General features: G+C 43.2%; 1 protein-coding gene and 1 non-coding gene across 3 annotated transcripts in view; one reads left to right on the top strand and one right to left on the bottom strand.

Moving 5' to 3' along the window:
- ADCY9 (adenylate cyclase 9) overlaps positions 1-25,482 on the top strand; it is a 216,594-nt gene that overhangs the window by 157,932 nt on the left and 33,180 nt on the right. Inside the window, exons 2-5 of one of the 2 annotated variants that reach the window (XM_038763008.1) lie at positions 7,315-7,505; positions 13,964-14,056; positions 16,873-16,977; positions 23,628-23,848. In XM_038763008.1, coding sequence (XP_038618936.1) covers positions 7,315-7,505; positions 13,964-14,056; positions 16,873-16,977; positions 23,628-23,848 — 610 coding nt within the window. The remainder of the gene's footprint in view (positions 1-7,314; positions 7,506-13,963; positions 14,057-16,872; positions 16,978-23,627; positions 23,849-25,482) is intronic. The other variant, XM_038763009.1, reaches the window with a different exon arrangement.
- Positions 10,485-10,622, bottom strand: LOC119942997. The gene has a single exon (XR_005455486.1). It is a non-coding gene; the product is annotated as a small nucleolar RNA SNORA7 (small nucleolar RNA).

Raw genomic sequence — 25,482 nt, 5'->3', positions numbered from 1 at the left:
AGCTCTCAGTAGGACTTTGAAGGGAGGAAGAGAGCTAGCTTGGCAGATGTGCGGAGGGAGGGCATTCCAGGCCAGGGGCAGGACATGGGCTGGGGGTTGACGGCGGGATGGGCGAGAACGAGACACGGTGAGGTTAGCAGTGGCAGAGTAGCAGAGGGTGTGGGCTGGGCTGGAGAAGGACAGAAGGGAGGTGAGGTAGGAGGGGGCGAGGGGATGGACAGCCTTGAAGCCAAGAGTGAGGAGTCTTTGCCTGATGTGTAGGTTGACTGGTAGCCACTGGTGAGTTGCCCAAGGTTGAATAGCAGACGTTTCCATCCCAGAGCAGGGATTGGAACCCAGGGCCTCTGAGTCCTAGGCCCATGCTCTTTCTACCAGGCCACCTTTGGATTGTAAATTCGTGGAGGACAGCGATCGTGTCTACTAACTTGATTGCACTCCCCCAAACACTTAGTACAGTGCTCTGCACAGAGTAAGTACTCAAATAGAGAAGCAGTGTGTCTCAGTGGAAAGAGCATGGGCTTTGGAATCAGAGGTCATGGGTTCAAATGCTGGCTCTGCCAATTGCCAGCTGTGTGACTTTGGGCAAATCACTTAACTTCTCTGTGCCTCAGTTACCTCAATTGTAAAATGGGGATTAAGACCGTGAGCCCCCCATGGGACAGCCTGAACACCTTGTAACCTCCCCAGTGCTTAGAACAGTGCTTTGCACATACTAAGCACTTAATAAATGCTATCATTATTATTATTATTAATAATAAATAGTATTGATTGGTTGATTTTTGAATTACTTAGTATGCTAAATTACTCACCACGCATCCTTTTACATGAATATAGACAGAAAAGAAGAGAACCCTTCAATCTGGAAATACGAAGGACTTAAAGGGAAAACAATTGAAGTTTACAAAATCTTGTTGAGATGTGTGGACAGGGCAAACATGGAATTGTTGATGGTCAAATCCCACGACAGGAGACTGGGGATTGAGACTGTGAGCCCCACGTGGGACAGGGATTGTGTCCAACCCGATTTGCTTGGTTCCACCCCAGCTCTTAGCACAGGGCCTGGTACAGAGTAAGCACTTAACAAATGCTTCAATTATTCTTATTATTTGAGATTTATTTATTTATTTATTTATTTATTTATTTATTTTACTTGTACATATCTATCCTATTTATTTTATTTTGTTAGTATGTTTGGTTTTGTTCTCTGTCTCCCCCTTTTAGACTGTGAGCCCACTGTTGGGTAGGGACTGTCTCTATATGTTGCCAATTTGTACTTCCCAAGCGCTTAGTACAGTGCTCTGCACATAGTAAGCGCTCAATAAATACGATTGATGATGATGATGATGATGGGCAGGACAACTTACCAAGGCAGAAATCAATCAATCCATCAATGGTATTTATTGAATGCTTACTATATGCAGAGCACTGTACTAAGTGTTTGGGCAAGTACTATGCAACAGAATTAGCAGACACGTTCCCCTCCCATGACAAGCTTGCAGTCTAGAAGGAGCGACAGATATTAGTATGAATAAAAGTGATGGCTCAGACCCGGGGCCACAGAAGGCCCTAATAATATGATAACTATTATTATATACTATGATAAAAATAAAATAAAAATAAATAAATATATGATAACCTAATAACTATGATAATGATGATAATTGTGGTATTAAAAGTGCTTCCCATGTGCCAAGTACTTTAATAAGTGCTGGGATAGATACAAGATCCACAGGTCCCACGTGGGGCTCACAGTCTAAATAGAAGAGAAAACAGGTATTAAATCCCCATTTTGCCCATGAGGGACTTGAGGCACAGAGAAACTAAGTGAACTGCCCAAGGTCACACAGCAGACAAGTGGAGGACCTTGGATTAGAACCCAGGTCTTCTGACCCCTAGGCCCATGATCTTTCCACTAGGCCTCACAGCTTCTCTAATCCTCTCTCTTTTCTCTGAACAGAGGATTAACAATAGCAGAAAATCCTGAGTGAGTACAGTGAGGACTCAGAGATGATGTTCAGGCTTTTATTTATGAAGAAGTGAAGGAAAAAAGTGGTTCCGAACATATTTCCTTTTTTCCTTGAAGGACCATAGGAGGCACTTTAAGGTACATGTACCAACAGCAAAAAAAAAAATGTATTTACGGACTGGAAAATGGAATTAGGGTAAATTGCCTTGTATCTTGTCATTTGTTTAGGATTTTCCCCAAGTGGTAATTTTATTGGATTTTAATTAGAGATGGTCTTGGACATATTTTGAAACTAGAGTAGAATGAAGTTAACCGTGAAAGAGTGAATGGGAAAGTCGAGTATTTGAATAGAAAATGTAAAACAAAGTACAATAAAATTTCATTTAGAACTCCTGACTGTGAATGTTCCCGAGGAATGTGAGAAATCAGGCAGTGGTATTTATTGAGTGCTTACTGTGTGCAGAGCACTGTACTAAGCACTTGAGAGTGTGCAACAATAAGCAGACACATTTCCTGACCACAATGAGCTTATCACCTAGAGGCGGGGAGACAGACATTAATATAAATAAATAAATTACAGATATATTGCTACAAAGGGAGTAATTAGGGTGATGAAGAAGGGAGTGGGAGAAGAGGAAAGAGGGGGCTTAGGGAAGGCCTCCTGGAGGAGGTGTGCCTTCAGTAAGGCTTTGAAGTGGGGGAGAGTGATTGTCAGATTTGATCGCACAGTAAGCGCTCAATAAATACGATTGAATGAATTTGAGGAGGGGGGGCGTTCCAGACCAGAACCAATCAATCAATCAATCAATCAATCGTATTTATTGAGCGCTTACTGTGTGCAGAGCACTGTACTAAGCACTTGGGAAGTACAAGTTGGCAACACATAGAGACAGTCCCTACCCAACAGTGGGCTCACAGTCTAAAAGGGGGAGACAGAGAACAAAACCAAACATACTAACAAAATAAAATAAATAGAATAGATATGTACAAGTAAAATAAATAAATAGATAAATAAATAGAGTAATAAATATGTACAAACATATATACATATATGCAGGTGCTGTGGGGAAGGGAAGGAGGTAAGATGAGGGGGATTGAGGGGGGATGAGGGGGAGAGGAAGGGCTGGCTGGGTTGTCATAGGCGAGTAGCGAGGTGTGGTAGGGCATTTAAGGGGTAATATTTATGAATGTAATAACTGACAATTAATAATGATCCTGTAAAAGAGGTAGGAGAATTTCCTTTAATTTCACTGTCGCCACTTTGGTTCCCAGGCGCTTCCATATTTCTGTATTGGGAGCTAGGAACATAGGTTTTCCTCTAATTGTCGATTATCAATTTACCGTGTTTACTCAGAGAAGTAGTGTGGCTCAGTGGAAAGACCCCGGGCTTTGGAGTCAGAGGTCATGGGTTCAAATCCCAGCTCCACCACTTATCAGCTGTGTGACTTTGGGCAAGTCACTTCACTTCTCTGGGCTTCAGTTACCTCATCTGTAAAATGGGGATGAAGACTGTGAGCCCCCCGTGGGACAACCTGATCACCTCGTTAACTTCCCCAGTGCTTAGAACAGTGCTTTGCACATAGTAAGTGCTTAATAAATGCTATCATTATTATTATTATTATTACCCATTACTCTCCTCATCAAGTAGTAACTCCTCCTGTTAATGGACATTCAAGACAATTTGAGAGCTTACACCCTCTAACTGGTCAGTTTTCTTTTCCCACCGCAGTGCAACTCACACTTATTTTAATGGTACTTGTTAAGCGCTTACTATGTGCCACGCACTGTACTAAGCACTGGGATAGATACTAGCTAATCCTACATGGGGCTCACAGTCTTCATCCCCATTTTACAGATGTGGTAATTGAGGCACAGAAAAGTTAAGGGGCTGGCCCAAGGTCACACAGCAGGCACGTGGCAGAGCCGGGAACAGACGCGGAGCCGGGAATAGACATGAAGTCGGGAATAGATTCAGATCCTTCTGACCCCCAACCCGTGCTCTACCCACTAAGCCACACTCTTTACAATTTAAGCTTCCCGGCATCCCTCGTTCTTGATAGTCATCTTACCTCTGACCCCTTCCTCAGATTCTTCCTCCTTCCTGGAATGCCTTTCTGTCTCCCCCCGACATCCCCTTCAAATTTTCTCAGCCCCAGAGTGTTCTCTCCATTTTCAGAGCCCTCCTATAAATTTATCTCCTCCAAGAGGCACTCTGCAATTTAGTTCCACCCTCAGAGTGTGTACCCACAGCTATTAGCATTTGGGCTTATCAGCCTTCCTTAAGCCTGGCTCAGTGGAAAAGACCACAGGCTTTGGAGTCAGAGGTCATGGGTTCAAATACTGACTCCGCCAATTGTCAGCTGTGTGACTTTGGGCAAGTCACTTAACTTCTCTGTGCCTCAGTTCCCTCATCTGTAAAATGGGGATTAAAATTGTAAGCCCCCCGTGGGACAACCTGATCACCTTGTAACCTCCCCAGCGCTTAGAACGGTGCTTTGCACATAGTAAGCGCTTAATAAATGCATTTATTTATTTATTTATTTATTTATTTATTTATTTATTTATTTGTTATTCATTCATTCATTCATTCATTCATTCATTCATTTTTCCTTCCATATTGTTTCCTTCCGGTACTGAAGCATTGTTTATTTCACCTCCTTCAGTTATTGCCTCTATCTTTTCCTTCTAATTGTGAGCTCCTTAGGGACCGGGGGATTAAAACTGTGAGCCCCCTGTGGAGCAACCTGATCACCTTGTAACCTCCCCAGTGCTTAGAACAGTGCTTTGCATATAGTAAGCGCTTAATAAATGCCATTATTATTATTATTATTATTATTTATTTATTTATTTTTCCTTCCATATTGTTTCCTTCCGGGCCTGAAGCATTGTTTATTTCACCTCCTTCAGTTATTGCCTCTGTCAGTCTTTTCCTTCTAATTGTGAGCTCCTTAGGGACCGGGATACACAGTGGCTTTCTCTGAGCACTCTAGTACAGTGCTCTCCTCCCAGGCACTCAGTAAACACTATCGATGGATGGATTAATTTATTGTAGTGTCTGTCTACCCCTTTTAGATTGTAAGATCCTTAAGGGCAGGAATCATGTCTACTAACTCTGTTGTACTCTCCTAAATGCTTGGCACAGTGCTCTGTGCAGAATAAATAGTGCTCCATAAATACTGTTAATTGCTGAAGTAGCAACTGTTCAGGGGGATTAGGGGAGTCCTGGGAAGGAATTTTAAAATCCCTGAATGCAGGGACTCCATCTTAAGGAATGGAATTTAGCCTAGAAAAGAAAAGTAACTTGGGACCGTGACTAAGGTTGTTTTGTGTTTGTTTTTAAAACAAGGCCTGGGGAGGCTGGACTCAATTTTACAGTGCCAATAAGCTTGTGTTCTATTTGAGATGGATCTAATCCAGGTTGAGTTGGGCCCCAAAAATGAGACAAATACAGCACTCCAGGTCAGGGGCAAATCAAACCATGACGGGGCGGTCATTCTATTTCCTAGAAGTAAAATAATAGTAACAGTGATTATCGTATTAAGTGCTTGTTAGATGTCAATCACTGGGCTGAGAGCTGGGATAGATTCAAGGTAATCAGAAAATTCACAGTCATTCATTCATTTATTCATTCTGTCGAATTTATTGAGCACTTACTGTGTGCAGAGCATTATACTAAGCGCTTGGAAAGTACAGTTCGGCAACAGACAGGGATATAATCCCTACCCAACAACGGTCTAGGACTCAGAGTCTAAGAGGGAAGGAGGAAAGATACTGTATTGTGAGAAGCAGCATGGTTCAGTGGAAAGAGCACGGGCTTTGGAGTCAGAGGTCATGGGTTCAAATCCTGGCTCCGCCAGTTGTCAGCTGTGTAACTTTGGGCAAGTCACTTAACTTCTCTGTGCCTGTTACCTCATCTGTAAAATGGGGATTAAGACTGTGAGCCCCCCATGGGACAACCTTATCACTTTGTAACCTCCCCAGCGCTTAGAACAGTGCTTTGCACACAGTAAGCGCTTAATAAATGCCATAATTATTATTATTATTATTTCCACTCGACAGATGAGGAAACTGAAGCACAGGGAAGTTAGATGACTTGCCCGAGGTCGCACAGCAGGCCTGTGAAGCTGGAACTAGAAATTGGACCTAGTCCTAGCCAGCACACTTCTGCATGACTCTCGTTTCACTTAATGAAAAGGGTTAAATGACGTAGAAGCTAAAATGGCTGTAATGTAAGCATCGCCTTAATTTTTCCTATCGCAAGTGGGTGTTAAGGGTCATTAAAATTTGTCATAATTTAAAAGTCAGCAGCTGTATCTGTTGTGTGTGTGTGTGTAATTTCTTCCACATCTGTTCTTTGCCAGAGTGGAGAATAGCAAAGGGTACAGGAGGGGGTTTTCTTCACTGCCGTTAAAAATCTTTACGATTAATGAAGATGCAGTGTAGTCTAGTGGATAGAACATGGGCCTGGGAATTAGAGGACCTGGGTTCTAATCCCGGCTCCACCACTTGTCTGCTGTGTGACTTTGGGTAAGGTACATAACTTCTCAGTGCCTCTGTTCCCTCATCTGTTAAATAGGGATTAAGACCTTGAGCCCCATGTGGGACATGGACTGTGTCCAACCTGCCTTTCTTGTACGTTCCCCAGTGCTTAGTACAGTGCCTGGGACCTAGTAAGCACTTAACAAATACCATTAAAAAATTATAAAAGAATCAAGATCATCATTCTGTTTAAAAAAGTTTCTCTGTGCCTACGTGGAGAATTTTCTATAAAACTGTAGACAAAATGAGATTTCTGTGTAGTCCCTTTATAGACTGTAAGCTTGTTGTTGGCCGGAAACATGTTTGCCAACCCTGTTGTACTGTACTCTCCCAAGTGGTTAGTACAGAGTTCTGCACATGGTAAGTGCCCCCTCAATCAAAGGTATTCATTCATTCAGTCATATTTATTGAGCGCTTACAGTTCATTCAATCATTCATTCAATCGTATTTATTGAGCGCTTACTGTGTGCAGAGCACTGTAGTAAGCGCTTGGGAAGTACAAGTTGGCAACTTATAGAGATGGTCCCTACCCAACAGTGGGCTCACAATCTAGAAGGGGGAGCCAGAGAACAAAACAAAACATATTAACAGAATAAAATAAATAGAATAAATATGTAGAAGTAAAATAAATAGAGTAATAAATACGTGCAGAGTACTATACTAGGGTCTTGGGAGAGTACAATAGAACAATATAAGCAGAGTTGTTAGATACATTCCCCACCTCCATAAACACCAGTGATTTGATTGCTTCATTATTGTGCTTGGATGGTGGTTTCGTGGTAAATGACTGTGATTCTTTTTCTCCTTAGGTTTGAAGACATACCTGATTTCAGGTCAGAAAGTGAAGGAACCACAGTGCAGCTGTTCAGAGACAGTAGTCGCTGGCTTTGAGGCAGGCGGCGGGTCGAGATTATCTTCAGGCCCTACGGTCCAGGGCCCAGCGTCTCTAGAGAGTACGGACGATCTGACGCAGACCACCAAAGCCTTGGAGAAATCTAAGGTTAGTGTTTTCACAAACACATCTCCTTCTTCGGAAATCTTTCATTGAATACACTTTACTGTATTAGTTCTGTAGATAGCAGGATTCAGTTAGGGGTTCTTTCCCATCACCTGGAAGGCAGCGAGGCCTGGAGGAAAGAGCAGGGGGCTGGGAGTCAGAAGATCCAAATTATAATTTCAGCTCCGCCACTCGTCTGCTGTGTGACTTTAAACAAGTCACTTTTCTCCTCTGGGCCACATTTCTTCAACTATAAAATGGGGATTAAGACTGTGAGCATCACATGGGGCAAGGCTTGGGTCCAATCTAATGATCTCTTATCTACCTCAGTGCTTAGTACAGTTCCTGGTTCATAGAAATGACTTAACAAATATTTTAAAAATAAAAAAATTGACCTCTAGCACATTGTTAGCCCACCAGAACTGCTGCTTTGCATTTTCAACATTCTGTCACTCCTCTGTGGAATATTGTCTGCCACTGGTATTGTTTATGGTAGCTGTGGCCATTTGAAAGGTACTTTTCCAGATGCAGAGAGAAGACAGTCCTTGCCCCAACAGCCTCCCATAATCTCCCTTTCATCCAGTCTCTCAGCTTTGCTGTCTCTGGCCAACGAGTGAAGTGACAGTGGGGGTGAAGCAGCAGAAACAAACTCCTTTTGGGACACACAGTGATGAATGAGAGAACCACAGCCCTTATGGAGCCAGCTACTGGGCTCTCTCAATACCCTGTGGCATCTGTGTGTCAGAAGGCAGAGGTTACCAGCTATTGCTGGCAAAGGGGTCAGGAAACCTCTCTCTGTGCCTGTCTTTCTGGTCCTGTCCTAACCCTTACTCCTCTTGCCCTCCAAAAGCCACACAGCAGTGGTTTTTAAATGGTCATAGCACAGGGGTGATATTGGTTAAACACTTATCGTGTGCCAAATAGTGTACTAAGTGCTGGGGTAGATAAAAAATACTCTGCGTAGACACACTCCTTATCCTGCATTGGGCTCACTGTCTAAGGGGAAGGGAGCCCCTTCACACTTCACAGATGAGAAAACTGAGGCCCGAGAAGTTAAGTGACTTGACTGAGGTCACACGGCAGGCAAGTGGCAGAGCAAGATTAGAGCCCAGATCCTTTGACGCCCAGGCTCTTTCCCCTAGGCCATGCTACAGGACAGGCTGCTGACACCTACACTGCACTGGTTCTCCTCCCCACCGTCCTGTGACTTGAGAGCACTGAAGTGCCAGAGCTTGGGATGGGATGGGATGGGGCTCAGTGTAACAGAGAACAGGCAGGGAAAATGCGACAGGATTCAAAAAATAAAAAGGCAGGTGACTTCAGGCAGCATACCCTGAGGGTGGGGGAGAGGTGCGGGTGAGGTTGAGGTCTCCCAAAAGCCATGGGAACGGGATCCATGTTTTAAAAAAAGGGCAGGGAAAGTGGAGATGGAGTGTGGAGGAAAGCAAAAAAAAAAAAAAGAATGAGGGACCACAGCTAGTGGTGGTAGGAAGATTTCCACAGCCTTTGCTCGCAACAGCTATCTGGTGCTTTCTCCTAACAAGGTAACCTTCCAGGGCTGGGCAACTAGGTTAGCACACATGTTCTGCGGCCACTTTTGTGGGAGTGTCGGATCTTCTCTCTACCCTGCATTCCTCTGGCAGTTTTTATCAATCTCTTCTTCCCCTGGTTGTCAGGCTCGCCGAGAGGAGAACCCAGTCGCACAAACCAAAAGTAATGTTCTGATACCCCAGATAATTATAAACCTCTTGTTGGCAGGGGCGGGGAGGTAGGGATTTTAGTTCTATTAGAAGTGGAGTCTAATGTGGCTCCCAAGGTCCAAAAATTACCAGGTTGTCCCACATGGGGCCCACAATCTTAATCCCATTTTACGGATGAGGTTAACTGAGGCACAGAGAAGTTACGTGACTTGCCCAAAGTCACACAGCTGGCAAGTGGCAGAGCTGGGATTCAAACCCACAACCTCTGACTCCCAAGCCCAGGCTCTTTCCACTAAGCCATGCTGCTTCCTGGCCCCGGCCGGCCACGCAGCTTGTGGGCAGGGGCCACCGAGGAGAGTCAGATGGGCGGCGCGGCCAGAGGAACCGGGCAGGAGGGGGGAAGCTGGAAGACGGGCCTGGGCTGGAAGCCCATGGTGGCCCATTTGGGCAGAGTTGGGGGTGATGGTGATGGAGCACGGCTTAAGGGAAAGAGCCCAGGGGTCCACTCTAATATTGCTTCTCTTGTACCATTTTTGGACTGTGGGAGCCACATTAAAATCCACTTCTAATATGTAATTTTGTATCCATCGCAGCGCTTAGAACAGTGCTTGGCAAATAGTAAGCGCTTAATAAATACCATTATAATAATAATAATTATTATTACTACTACTAGTCCTACTACTCCTACTCATTTTAATTGGGGTAAAAAGACCTGCTCCTCCTTTTCCTGTCTGGGAAATGCGTCCTCTGCCCCTTGGGATCCTGCTCTGTTTGCTCAAGGCCCAAGCGGGATCAGGAAGCCAATGAATTTTGGATGTAGGGTAGGAATAGGTGACTCCATCCCCATCCGCCTAGAGATTACCACGCATTTGAAATTATGCGGCGCATCTCCTGAGCCAGTGTCCCCCCATAGCTGGAGGAGCAAGGACCCCATTCCTCCTGTTCCCTTCTCCCCTCCCTTTGCTTTTCTCTCTCCGTCTCTCTCTCCTTCCTACAACTGGTTGATTGGCTGTATGGTGGAAGAGGTACAGAGAAAGGCAACCAATATGAAAAGTCTTGTCTTATGCTGTCGAGGTAATAACGACCCAGAGCAACTCTATTGAAGCATCTCTCCCAGAACGCCCCACCTCTACCTGCTATTGTTCTGGTAGTGTAGCCACAGGGTTTTCTTGGTAAGAATCCAAAAGTGTTTTACCATTGCCACCTTCTGCGCAGTAAAGTTGAGTCTCCACCCCCGACTCTCTCTTCCAATGCCGCTGCTGCCCAGAACAGGTGAGTTTTGACTTGTAGCAGATTGTCTTCCACTTGCTAGCCACTGGCCAAGCTAGGAGTGCAATGGGAATACCTCTGCTTCACTCTTCCTCCCATCGCTGAGACTGGTAGAGTACTGGAAACTCTCCAGGTGCCGTCCTGAGAGGGAAGATGTTTAGTAGGGGAAGAAATTTCAATATGAGGCAAGCTAAAAATGCTAGTGCTGTTCACTCCAGAAGAGCCTCTTACAGCCTCTAGACTATAAACTCATTGTGGGCAGGGAACAGGCCTTCCAACTCTGTTATATTGTACTCTCCCAAGTGCTTAGTATAGTGCTCCTTGCACAAGAAGCATTCAGTCAATACTGTTGATTGGCAAGATGAAGGCCGAGAGAGTATGCAATTGACAACTTCAGAATAATGAAGGGCAAACAAGGAACTGTTGTTTACTAAACCCGCACCAGTAGGAAAATGCTGCTAGGTTCAAAACAACAAAAGAAGCCACTTCTTCATGTGGCAGGTGGTAAGCAGAAGGGTTTTGTTATTACCAAGGGAAGTTGTGCAGGCCAGAAGTATTGGGTTCAAGAGGAGTTTAGAGTAATTCATAAACAAAAGGTCTGTTGTAGTTTACTGAAAGGAGAGTTGGGTTTAGAAAAAGGAAAAGGCTGGTTATGTTAAAAAAAAAAAATTGGGGTTGTTAAGCATTAAAGTGCGAAAGGGATAGCCATCACACTGGTCCTCTAGGCTACCTGCTTCTACTGTCCAGTGGAACACTGGCTTGGATTGGGCCATTGGTCTGACCAAGCAATGGCATTTTTTGTGTGTTTTTTGACTATTCTTAACATAGTATTGATGGGACAGTTAGAAGAAAGTTCATGAGTTCTCTCCTCTCTTTACTTAGTTTGAGGTCCCATGAAACATTATTGAAAATATAGATTGAGAGAAAATGTCTAAGGGAGAGAGCTGGGTTTGAGAAGTACTCATTAGTAGCTGAAGTAGGAGAAACCAAGCAGCTGCAATGGCAGGTGTTAGGTGATTATGAACAAATCAATCAGTGGAATTTATTGAGTACTTACTGTGTGCAGAGCACTGTACTGAGCATTTAGGGAAGAGAACGGTATAACAAAGTCAGCAGACACATTCCCCACCCACAGTGCACTTACAGTCTAGCCCTGGAAACAGCTCTAATGACGGAGTGAAGAATGAGATGATCCAGAGAAGCAGACACTGAAAAGCTGAGTTGGGGAGAGAGAATAATCAGCCCATCAGTGGTATTTGAGTGCTTACTGTGTGCAGACCACTGGACTAAGGCACTGGGGAAAATATAATACAACCAGAGTCAGTAGGTACGAAGCCTGCCCACAAGGAGCTTAGAGTCTTCAGGGGGTGATAGACATTAGAGCAAATTACAGATAGAGGAAATGTTAGAATATAAGGAGATGTCTGTAAGTGCTGTGGTGCTGGGGAGAGTATCAAAGTGTGCCAAGAAGTAGGCCAGGCAGAGGGAAAGATAGAGAAGAGATAAGAGGGCTTAGTCAGAGAAGGCCTCCAGGCAAATAATCTAAAGAGAAGTTGGAGAGACAGTAGAGAATCAGTGGCGCTGAATATAGCAGAGATGCAAAGGAACATGCAGACAGAATAGAGCACGTGGAATTTGGTTGAGAGAGCTTCTAAGTGGAGAAACTGTAAGCTCCGTGGGCAGGGAACATGTCTGCCAGCTCCGTTGGATTGTAGTCTCCCAAGCACTTAGTACAATGCTCTGCACACATTAAGTGCTCAGTGAAGACCACTATGTAATCCTAGTGGCAGGGCAAGTCTGTCTTCGGAAGACAGTGTTCTTTCTCTTGTTACCATTTTCAGCCTGTCAGTTGTTCACAGAGAGGCTACAGTAGATCTCAAGCATCGCAAGTGGATTTGGTGACCAATCGACCCAAATTATATTTGTACCATGGGTATTTCTAAAAGCTCAGATATGAAGGTAACACCTCCCTGTCTTGTGTGCTACTGTACTCTTAACTGTGATTGTCCCAGATTTTAGATATGAATTACACAAGCCATTGTAAATAACAGATTCTGAGAAATACAAGGTGTGACGAAAAGATAACAGAAATGAAAGGATTGGATCATTTTTAACTGATTAGCCCTAATAATAGCAGGGCAGTCATCTTTACAGTTTAAGATGCAAAAGTTGCTCTTGTGTAAGAGCATCATAATTAGCTCTTGAAACTAACCTTTAAAAATTATCACTTCAATGACATCAAATTAGGAAGTGTTCCTGCTTGTGCTGTTGTTCATTAACCTCCCATTAATCTATTATTCAGCACCTCTGGGCTGCATTCTCACTGGGCTCTCAGAATGTTTGCAGTAAGTAATGAAGCTAATGATGCTTCTTTGCTCACATGGGGACAGTTCCTTGAGAAACATTTCTCTTTCCGAAGCTTTATGCTTCTCCTTTGAGGTGCATCTTCAGATCTGGCCCCAGGGACAGTCCCTTTGTGAAAACCTCTATGGCTCATTTTCTGACATTCAGTAGAAGATAATTAATTTTCTCTGTGTCCTAGTATAAAATCACCACAAGTGAGCTCAGTTTGGGAAAGTGATGGATCATTCAGTTCAGTAGTTTTTGAAAATGTAATATAGGTTTTTAGAGATGTATTTAGATCAACAGCAAGGGTGGAAATGCAACAGATGTATGTGTAAATATATGTGTGTCTCAATGCTATGTCATTGTTACTGTGGTTTTTTTCTTTTCTTCCAGTTTTTGTTTTGGCTTCCTTCTGTTTGTACTTTTACGTCCCATGTTTCTTCACCAGGGAAACAATTCACCAGTAGGAGAAAGATTTCAAGCATTTTATCAGGGGACTTAAATTTGTCATCACTTAATAGGTTGAACTCATTTTGGCCAAGGTTTGATTTTCCAGAATTTCCAGGTAAAACGAGACCACTTTAGTTCTAATGACTAATAGAGGGAACAGCCTAATAATAATAATAATAATAATAATGGCATTTGTTAAGCACTTATTATGTGCAAAGCACTGTTCTAAGTGCTGGGGGGGATACAAGGTGATCAGGTTGTCCCACATGGGACTCAGTCTTAATCCCCATTTTACAGTGAGGTAACTGAGGCAAAGAGAAGTTAAGTGACTTGCCCAAGGACACACAGCAGACTGTGGCAGAGCCAGGATTAGAACCCGTGACCTCCGACTCCCAAGCCCGCACTCTTTCCACTGAACCATGCTGCTTCGATCCTCCTTATCACCAGCTCCCCATTGTTTTCAGGGGAACAGTGGCTGGGCCTTCTCCCTGGCTTCTAAATAAGAGCACAGCTACTGCCTGAGAAATCACATTTTGAAATCAGCTCTATTTCAAGGATAAGACACCGTCTAGTTACCCTTCCCAGGAGACAGCTTGTTTGGGTTTGGTCTTGGGCGCCTAAAAAGACGCTTGACTATGCCCAGGTACTTTTGGCAATGCCACTATTTCCACTATTATTTTGTTATCCCAAATCAAGGTTCATGGAAAGGAGCAAGGAGAAGTTGACACAAAGGCAACAACAGAGTCATTCTCAGGTGAAGAAGGATCAACCTGGATTCAAATCAGTGAGGTAATTGCCAGTTGAGCCCCCCCCCCCCCCCCCAGATCTGGCCACTGCAGAGTTCTTCAGTGACTCCTTAGTAAGGTTCTGCTATCGCCAGATTTGGGGGGACTCTACTGTACAGTGCACAAATTAGCACTTAGTAAGTACATTTGATTGCTTGACCCAGTCCTGATAACCAAATTATTGCAAACATGCCTTTTTGGCAGAGAAAGGCACATGGACACCCTGAAATATCTGTATGCTGCCTGAGTCGGGGTGGGGATGGGCGGGTAGGGAGGGGAGAAACACATGCAGCTTCTTTCTGATATTTAAAACTGCATCGGTGATCCTACAAATTTAAGACGGCCTGTTCTCCCCCACTCGGAAGTGGAATTGGATGCTTTGAATGCAGTTTGGCACATTTATTTCACAACTCAATCCTTAATTGAGAAAATTCTTCACTCCAGATTTTAAGCCACTATATTTTCAGGTGTTTGATGATCAACATGCTTCTATTATACGATTGAAGCCTGAATTCTTAAAGTATTTCAGACTTGGGAACAATTTATTCAACTAATCACAGAAGACCATAATGCATGTGGATATTAGTGAATTCAATTACTGAAGAGAGTAAAGAGCTGAGTCATTCTGGACAGATTTCAAAATGTGCATCTTGACACTTCTATATATAAGTGGACACGAGTCCAGATTAATCTCTAAATGGGTATGAAAATTAGTATTCCAAAGTAAGAAAATGTTCAAACTATGTGTAGATTGGGGATGATTTGAAAACTGAAACCCAAGAATACAGATATTGAAAGTACTGAATGATCTTTTATTTTAGAATCTCCATCCTCCACCTCCCAACTAACATACAATCCTGCATCCCCTGCCTTCAAGACTGCAACAGGCACCTCAAGCTCAACATGTTTAAAATGGAACTATCACCGTCTCCTAAACCAATTTCTCTTTTTAGCTTTCCCATCTCCTTCAATATCACCACCATCATCCCTTTCCCAGAAACCCACAACCTTGGTGTCATTCTTGATTCCTCAGTATCTTTTAGCTGTCACATTCAGTCTGCTGCCAAGTCCTTACTGGTTCTTCCAATACATTTCCCAGATCTTCCCCCTTACTTTCCACCTAAACAGCTACCACCCTGTTCTGGCCATATAGTGGCAAGAATATTATATCAATCTCCTTGCTGGCTCTCTCCCTCCAGAATTCCCCCCCCTCCAATTTGTATTTCAGGAATCCTCCTTTTAAAGCCTCACTCAGCACTCCTTCAGCTCTTCCAACACCTCCATTTGTTCCCTGTTTCCCCCCAAATCAAGCAATTCTCCCCATATTATATCACTTTCTAATATCTGTTACTACCCAGCACACCTGTGCACACTTTGTACTCTCCTCCCTTTCTCCCTGTCTCTCCTTTTTCCTCTCTCTTTTTCTTTCCCCTTCCCTCTTTCCCTCTCTCTTTCTCCCTCTCTGTTCTTCATAAACAAACGTTATAACATTATAATTGTACTTTCCTCTCAATTCTCCTACCCCCCCTTTTCATGCTATTCCCTCTGCCTGGGACTGCCTGCCTCCACAGATACGAGAGACCACAGCTGTCCTCATGTTCAAGTCCTTCTTAAAGTCCCTCCTCCAACGAAGCTTTCTGTGATAAATTCCTAATGTCCAAGTTCTATCTTCTCACCAGTTACGTGTAGCACTTCTATATTTATTTATTCCATCCTCAGCATTTGTATGTATTTCTTCAGTTGTACATCCAATGAATTGTGCTGTCTATACTCTATTTATAAATATTTTGTCTGTGTCGCCTGTTGGAGTGTCATCTTATTGTAGGCTGACGCCTCTTCATTCTGTTGTTCTTTCCCAAGCGTTTAGTACAGTGAACTACAGAGCTCAATGAGCACTCAGTTACGCCCTCCACTACTTCTAATACTACCACGACTGCTGGTACTAACTCTATAATTACTAGTGCTACTGCTGCTAGCACTATTGCTACCACTAGCACTGGCACTACTACTAGCAGTACAATTCCTCCCACTTCTACTGCTGCAGATAATACTACTACTACCACTACTACAGTTGTTGCTGCTACTACTACCACCACCACTACTGCTACTGGATGGCACTTCGAGAGGCCATAGGGTCTGAGGCAGGACCATCCGTTAAGATGGTCCTCTCAAGACCTCTAAGACTGTCTTCTTTTCCTAAAGTCCTCCAGAGAAAGAAATTTTACCATCTCCTTGAACTAATTCTACCACTGAACTATTCTCACCAATAGAAAGTTTTTCCTATTCTAATCAAAATCACTCTGACTACAGTTTAGCCGCATTTTGTTGAGAGAAAATCTTGTTATCCTTTGACTAAAAGCCTTTTACATTTAGAGAAAAGCGTCATTAGCTTTTCCCTGAACTTTCTCTTTTAATGCCTATTTTCCTTTAACTTTCCCCAATCCTTGTTTTATTCAACTGGTTGAACATAATCTCCTCAAATGCATAAACGTTCTTGATACTGAAATCAGTCAATCGATCAGTGGCATTGATTGAGCACTTACTGTGAACAGAGCACTGTACTAAGCACTTGGGAGAGTACAATAGAGAAAGTAGACCTGTTCTCTGCCCTCAGAGAGTGGAGACGCCTCAGTCACTTCTGCCTTTCTGTTTATGGGTTTCAAGTGTTGTTTGGTTCTTTGAAAATTTCTTACTGAATATTCTAGGTAATAATTTTCAAATATTGTAAATAATGGTGAATTCTAATGAAAATGAATCCGTTTTGAATTTGCTGTGTTGGGGTTTTCTTAGTGTGCCCTTCTGAATTATTCCTTTTTGTAGACATGTCCCTCATGCGGAGTGGCATTTACTCCCAACTCTGAAATCAGTGCTGAGGAAACAACAGTTCAGAATGGCTGTCATGAAGAGCATAAAAGCAATGCAAAGGTAAAAAACCCAAATTTCTGTTTTCCTTTTCCCATTTCCATTCCTATCTCTTCCTCAGGAAAGTATAGGCAGGAAAGAGAGAAAAGAGATGAAGCGAAAACCGGAGTAAGCCCTCCCCTTCCCTCCCCTCGAAATGTAGGAGAAGCTCAAACGTAGAGGCGGAAGGGAAAAGAGCTGAAGAGAAGAAGAGGTGGAATGTAGCAGGGGTAGGTAGGAATAATTATTTTTAACAGATTAAATGGACATGAGTTCCACGGGTAATTTAAAGGTGTGATATTTTAATAATAGGCTTGAGATATCCTCTTGGATAACTGGGAAGGAGGAGGGTGTAGGAGAAGGAAGGAGACACTAATAATAATGATGATGATGATTATGATACTTGTTGAGTTTTTACTATGTGCCAAGCCTTGTAATAAGTGCTGGGGTAGATACAAGAGAAGCAGCATGGCCTAGTGGCAAGACCACGAGCTTGGGAGTCAGAGGACGTGGCTTCTAATCCCGGCTCTGCCACTTGTCTGCTGTGTGACATTGGGCAAGTCACTTAACTTCTCTGGGCCTCAGTTCCCTCATCTGTAAAATGGGGATTAAGACTGTGAACCCCATGTGGGACACCCTGATTGCTTTATATCTACCCCAGCGCTTAGAGCACATAGTCAGCACTTAAATACTATTATTATTATAATTATTATTATTATTACTGCATGTTAATCAGGTTGGACATGGTCCCTGCCTCACATGGAATGCACAGTCTTAAGTAGGAGGGAGGAATTTTTAATCTCCATTTTACAGTTGAGGTAATTTAGGCACAGGGAAGTTAAATGACTTGCCCTAGGTCACACAACAAACATGTGGCAGAACCAGAATTAGAACTCAGGTCCTCTGGCAGTGCTGAGATTAAGGCGAAGCTTGGAGAAGTTCTCATTTTATGAAACTGATGTGATACCTGCCCTCAAGGAATTTCCATTCTAATGGAATTGTGGTTCTATGTAGTTGAATCACTCTTCCTTTTGATGATCCTTCCAAGTTCTTTTGATCCCTATTTCTTAATTGGATGTCTCTAAAGAAATTCCACTGAAAGTAAATTTATTTGGACAGTGGTAGCTGGGTAAGTGAAATGTATAGGTTATCAGTTCAGGAGGAAAGAATGAGCATGGTTGGCACTCTGCCTTTAGATAAGATGTGCAGCCAAAAATAGTAATCACCAAATGCATATGGTTAGTGCGGAAGAGACGGGGGTACCCCTCGCCTTATGTTCAGAACCTGTATTTGGATTGCTACTGCCTCCTGATTTCTCTTTGTCTTTGAAATGCCAACAATGCACTCATTTTTAGGGCTCACCACTGAATTAATGGCTGGTTTAATTTCAAAATAATTTAGGGAAGCATTTATACGTGTTTAGTTATTTTGGGAATTTAAGAGGGCTTTTTCCCTGAAGGGTGTTTCCAATTTCCATGTCACTCAGTTCCTCTTTCCCTCTCTCGTTTATCATGAGTCAGGATTATGCCTAGCTTCCCGTCTGGACTACTGCACTAGCCTTCTCTCTGATCTCCCATCCTCGTGTCTCTCTCCACTTCAATCCATACTTCATGCTGCTGCCCGGATTATCTTTGTCCAGAAACGCTCTGGACATATCACTCCCCTCCTCAAAAACCTCCAATGGCTACCGATCAATCTGCGCATCAGGCAGAAACTCCTCACCCTGGGCTTCAAGGCTCTCCATCCCCTCGCCCCCTCCTACCTCACCTCCCTTCTCTCCTTCTCCAGCCCAGCCCGCACCCTCCGCTCCTCCACCACTAATCTCCTCACTGTACCTCGCTCTCGCCTGTCCCGCCATCGACCCCCGGCCCACGTCATCCCCCGGGCCTGGAATGCCCTCCCTCTGCCCATCCGCCAAGCTAGCTCTCTTCCTCCCTTCAAGGCCCTGCTGAGAGCTCACCTCCTCCAGGAGGCCTTCCCAGACTGAGCCCCTTCTTTCCTCTCCCCCTCGTCCCCCTCTCCATCCCCGTCTTACCTCCTTCCCTTCCCCACAGCACCTGTATATATGTATATATGGTTGTACATATTTATTACTCTGTATATTTATTTATTTATTTATTTTACTTGTACATTTCTATCCTACTTATTTTATTTTGTTGGTATGTTTGGTTCTGTTCTCTGTCTCCCCCTTTTAGACTGTGAGCCCACTATCGGGTAGGGACTGTCTCTATGTGATGCCAATTTGTACTTCCCAAGCGCTTAGTACAGTGCTCTGCACATAGTAAGCGCTCAATAAATACGATTGATTGATTGATTGATTTGCTTAAAATCCATCTTTTGCATGTTTGCTCAAGAGTGCCTTCTGGCCTAGAAGACAGTGAAAGTCATTTTCTTGGCTTGAGACCATTTGACATTGAATCCATCTATTGTAGAAAATTCAGATCCTGTGAGGTGCTTTCTCTATTGTCTTTCACTGTTTTCAGCTACTGTCACGAAAAGCATCCAAAGCACTATCAATCAGTGGTTTTTATTTAGCACTTACTGTGCACAGAGCACTGTACTGAGTGCTTTGGGAAAACACAACAGAGCTGGTAGATGCCGACGAGGAGCTTACAGACTACACGAACTGTATCGTGAGAGATGGATATGTCCACAGCTTTAGTTATCCTCACTTTGGTACAACTATGTAATATTTTTTCTTTTCCATATGAAAATTGTATTTCTAATGTGTCACAGTGGTTAATATGAAGAGACTTTATGCATGATTGTCATCAGGTCCCTCAAGAGCAATCTAGGTATAGGATGAATCCATAAATAATATTATTATACATAATAATAATAATAATGGTAAATATGATTACATCAATCAATTCCCTCCCCTTTCACATATAATAATAATAATAATGGTATTTGTTAAGTGCTTACTATGTGCCGAGCACTATTCTAAGCACCGGGGTGGGGGGGAATGCAAGGAAATCAGGTTGTCCCACATGGGGCTCACAGTCTTAATCCCCATTTTATAGATGAGGGAACTGAGGCATAGAGTATATATGTATATATGTTTGTACGTATTTATTACTCTATTTTACTTGTACATATCTATTCTATTTATTTTATTTTGCTAGTATGTTTGGTTTTGTTCTCTGTCTCCCCTGTTTAGACTGTGAGCCCACTGTTGGGTAGGGACTGTCTCTATACGTTGCCCACTTGTACTTCCCAAGCGCTTAGTACAGTGCTCTGCACACAGTAAGCGCTCAATAAATGTGATTGATTGATTGATAGAGAAGTTAAGTGACTGGCCCAAAGTTACACAGCTGCCAAGTGGTGGAGCCACAATTAGAACCCATGACCTCTTACCCCCAAGCTTGGGCTCTTTCCACTGAGCCACACTGCTTCGCTCCGGTATTCCGGTCCCGTTACACCCCGATCCCACTTTGGGCCTGGCTGGGCTTCCTCTCATCCTGGGATCCTGGTCCCGCAGACCCCGATCCCTGCCCCCCCTCTCTGGGCCGAGCCAAGGGCCCCCACTGCGCTGCCCGGAGCGGGGAACAGGGAGGCCATAGGTGGCCGTGGGCCCTGAGGCCTGCCTTCGCAGCCCGGCCCTGGAGAGCCATGGATGGCGGCGGATGGCAGAAGAGACGCACCAAGATGACAGATTCATTCATTCATTCATTCAGCAGAGCACTGTGTGCAGAGCACTGTACTAAGCACTTGGGAAGTACAGGTTGGCAGCATATAGAGGCAGTCCGTACCCAACAGTGGGCTCACAGTCTAGAAGGGGGAAACAGAGAACAAAACATATTAACAAAATAAAATAAATGAATAGAATATGTACAAGTAAAATAAATAAATAAATAGAGTAATAAATACGTACAAACATATATACATATATACAGGTGCTGTGGGGAAGGGAAAGGAGGTAAGGCGGGTGGGGGGGGGGTAGAGAGGGGGTGGAGAGGGAGAGGGAGATGACCACTCTCCCCACCTTCAAAACTTTATTAAAATCACATCTCCTCCAAGAGGCCTTCCATGAATAAGCCCTCATTTCCCCTACTCCCTCTCCCTTCTGTGTATATGCACCCTACTGTTTTTTTTTAATGGTATTTAAGTGCTTACTATGTGTCCAACACTGTTCTAAGTGCTAGGGTAGGTACAAATTGACTACGTTGGACACATTCCCCATCTCACATGGGGATCACAGTCTAAGTAGGAGAAAGAACAGGTATCCCCATTTTACAGTTGAAACTGAGGCACAGCAAAATTAAGTGACTTGTCCAAGGCCAAACAGCAAGCAGTTGGCAGAGCCAGGATTAGAAGGCAGGTCCTTCTGAATCCCACATTTGTTGTGGGCAGGGAATGTGTCTGCCAACTCTGGTATATTGTACTCTCCCAGGCGCTTAGTACAGTGCTCTGCACACAGTTGGCACTTCACAAAGATGATTGAATGATTTTCACCCCAGCTTCAGCCCTGTAGCACTTATCCATGTGTCCATAATTTATTTTAGTACCTGTCTCCCACCTCTAGACTTTTAGGTCGTTTTGGGCAGGGAACCAACTCTGTTGTATTGTACTCTTCCATGTGCTTAGTACAGTGCTCTGCACAAGGTAAGCGCTTAGTAAATAGTATAGATTGATTCATCAGTCCAGAGGCTCTTATTGTGTGTAATAGCACTGGATTTTTTTTGGCAACGTAAAAGGAAACAATCAATACTTTAGTCAGGTTTTTCTCTTTTGTTATTATAGCCTCTAAAGCAGCAGTGAAAGTAAGAACTGGTCATATGCTCAAAGCTTAAAAGATATCAGGGTGCCCCTAGTGAAAAGCAGGATCTAAAAGAAATTCATCGTACTCTATATCCCCTTCCCATGCCTTCTGAATTTGATTTTCAAAGGAATCAGTATTTATGAAAAAACCTAAATGTATTTGCTACAGGCAAATGCTCACGTTCTCTTAAAAGAGTGATATAAGGAAACATAGGTGGCAAAGAAGGGCAGGAAGAAACTAATTAAATGAGTTCAATGCAGATCTGTATGTTAGAATTCTTGCAGACCAGGGAATTGTGAAAGTTATTAGGTTGCACCATCTTTGGTTTGAAGATGAAACTGTTTCCTTGAATCAGTCTCACCCTTTACTATTTTTTCCCCGGTTTCCCACTGGGGTTGTTCATGATCCTTGAGTGAAATCTGACAATGGTTGACATTTAGAAAAAATAACTCATAACAGGTTCTCTAGTGAGGCAGGTTGGAGGAGGAGAACAAGGGAAGACTTGGTTTTCCCCTGAATAAAAGATGAAAGTTTAAATGAAATATTGAGGGTCTTTTACCGGTCGTTTAACAATGGGAAAGATAAGGGATTGAGTTAATCAGCTGATAGTATTTTCTTCCATTCTTTGTGAGTGCCTCTGCATAAGCTCACCAAGGTGCATAAATTGATTGTTTGGTATATTGTAATCAATGGCATTGAGTGCTTCCTGTGTACAGAGCACTGTATTAAGTGCTTGAGAAAAGATAATTCCAAAGAATGGGCATGGACGATCACTGTCAAGGGAGTTTACAGCACTGAGGGAGAGACAGACATTAAAATCAATTACAGTTGGGTGTGTAGGTAAGAGCTGAGGGCCTGGGAGTGGGGCTTAAGGGGAAGAGAATCAAGTGCAGAGGCAGTGCAGAAAGGAGGGCAAAGACCGGGAAATGAGGGCTTACTTAGGGAAGTCATCTTGGAGGAGATGTGACTTTTGCAGGGCTTTGAAGGTGGGTGAGATGATCTGAAGGGGAAGAGATTTCCAGAGCCAGAGGGTGGGGGTGGACAAGGGGACGCCGGTGAGAAAGACAAGATTGAGGTACAGTGAGAAGGTTGGCGTTAGATGAGCGAAGCGTGCAGGTTGGTAGCCCAGTGATCTGCACTCAGTAAGCAATCAAGAAAGATGCCTGATTGTTGGGTTGTATATCTTTGTGTGTGTTTGGGGAAAAATCCTTTTGGGAGAAGAAGAAATCATCACCATATGAGTTGGAATTAATTTCACGTTTGTGCTCCTTCTGAATTTTGGACAGGACATGCTCAGGTAATTAGAGAACATTCTTCCGACGTGAGCCTGCTAGGGCTTGGTGAGATCCGGTATTGCAGAAATGGCTTGTGGGCACACTGGCAGCAGTGAATGAGTGAATACTGCAGCAGAAGTTTCCTTCACCTGAAATTTGGCAAAGATGCAACCCTTGAATAAGAGGAAAGCTGAGTGTCTGTGGTTTGCTAGCAAACTGATTAATGGAATGCCTCATCATGTATTTTGCAAAAGGAAAAATACAGTGGATGAGCAGTGGTTGAAAGTCTTAAAACAGACCCACACATACCCACAGAATGCACGCCTCCTTATCCATTCACCCCAACAACACACACACACACACACACATACACACACAGTGGGTAAGAGAGAACATGAAAGAGAGTGGGAGAGAGACAATAAGTGAGAAACCAAGAAGAAAAACATTGGAGAGGAAAAATGAAATAGGAGAAAGGAGGGGGCAGAGACATGACTAATTGCATGGTATGACTGAAGGCTGCATTTGCAGCTATAGGCTAGAAAACCTCTGGTGTTCCTGTTGTATTCCCTAAAATACCTATGCTCTTGTCTCCATTATTCTGAAATACTGGTATTCCTTGTACCTTGTTCTGTATAAAGCAGGCTTCTGAAGGACACAGTCCAAAGGCCCAAAATGGACTTTTGAGTCCACCGCAAGAAGAGAAATTAACCAACAGCCAGACGTCACTGTATGAAATGTTACAGGAGAAAGGAAGATGGGCAGGAGTGAGCTTGGATCAATCAGCTCTCCTTCCACTGAGATTCAAAAATATCCGAGAAAAGACAGATGCTCATTTTGTCGATGTTATTAAAGAAGACAGGTAAGATGAAAATGGTTGCGTTTTTGTAAAACACCATGAATGAATTTCCTCCTTGTTTTCTACTCTCTTCCATATTTGTATGTGTTCATTTTAAATAAGATTGCATCCAGTTGACTGTGCTATAAACCAGTGTTTCTCAAATTGGAGAGCGATGGAAGAACTGCAAAAAAAAACCCCAATAAAATAGCCCCAGAACTACACAAGTTGTGTAGTTGGTCACTGCCTTAATAGCTCAACTTCCTCTCTCTATTGTTATCAATGCTTTCAATACTGTCCTGTTCCTCTTGCTCCCTATACCCCAGGATTAGACTATCAAAGAACAGTTGTTTAGTAATTAGCATAGTCTGCACTTCTACGGGAACAGTAAATAGGGAGTAAGGGTACCTAGCTATTGAGCCCTGTCATTGTCATCATCAACATTTGTTGAACATCTACAGTTTCACAGAATGTTGTAGGAGTGCTTATGGAATACACAGAGAAACATTCATTACCACAAGGAATTAACATTTGAGGATCAATCAATCAATCAATCGTATTTATTGAGTGCTTACTGTGTGCAGAGCACTGTACTAAGCACTTGGGAAGTACAAGATGGCAACGTATAGAGACAGTCCCTACCCAACAGTGGGCTCACAGTCCAGAAGGCGGAGATCCTCCCCTAGGACGATCTAGGGAGGAATTTGTTTAGGTTATAGATTATTCCTATATACTGGCATACTCTGGTAAGTAAAAATTTAGTATTTGTAAAGCACTTTGTTCCATGAAGTAGCATGGCCTAGTGGTTAGAGCACAAGCCTGGGAATCAGAAGGACTTTGTGTTCTAATCCCAGCTCCGCCGCCTGTCTGCTGTGACCTTGTGCAAGTCACTTTAACATCTCTGTGCCTTAGTTACCTCATCTGTAAAATGAGGATTACTTCTCTGAGCCCAATGTGGGACATGAACCATTTCCATCCTGATTAACTTGTATATACTCCAGGCTTAGTACAGTGCCTGGCACAGAGTAAGAAGCAGTGTGGCTCAGTGGAAAAAGCCCAGGCTTTGGAGTCAGAGTTCATGGGTTCTAATCCCAGCTCCGCCAATTGTCAACTGTGTGATTTTGGGCAAGTCACTTCACTTCTCTGGGCCTCAGTTCCCTCATCTGTAAAATGGGGATTAAGACTGTGAGCCCCCCGTGGGACAACCTGATCACCTTGTAGCCTCCCCAGTAATGAGAACAGTGCTTTGCACATAGTAAGCGCTTAATAAATGCCATCATTATTATTATCAGTGCTTAAAACAGTGCTTTGCACTATTTATTTATTTATTTTACTTGTACGTATCTATTCTATTTATTTTGTTAATATGTTTGGTTTTGTTCTCTGTCTCCCCCTTCTAGACTGTGAGCCCACTGTTGGGTAGGGACTGTCTCTATATGTTGCCAACTTGTACTTCCCAAGCACTTAGTACAGTGCTCTGCACACAGTAAGCGCTCAATAAATACAATTGATTGATTGATTAATAAATGCCATCATTATTATTATCAGCGCTTAAAACAGTGTTTTGCATATAGTAAGTGCTTAATAAATGCCATCATTATTATTATTATTACTCAACAAATACCTTTTTCTTTTAAAAAAAAAGCACTGTACTAACT

This window comes from Tachyglossus aculeatus, chromosome 21 (genome assembly GCF_015852505.1).
Source record: "Tachyglossus aculeatus isolate mTacAcu1 chromosome 21, mTacAcu1.pri, whole genome shotgun sequence".
In the NCBI taxonomy this organism is placed as follows: Eukaryota; Metazoa; Chordata; class Mammalia; order Monotremata; family Tachyglossidae; genus Tachyglossus; species Tachyglossus aculeatus.
Note: the sequence above shows the minus strand (reverse complement) of the source record. Positions and strands in the feature narration are given on the sequence as shown.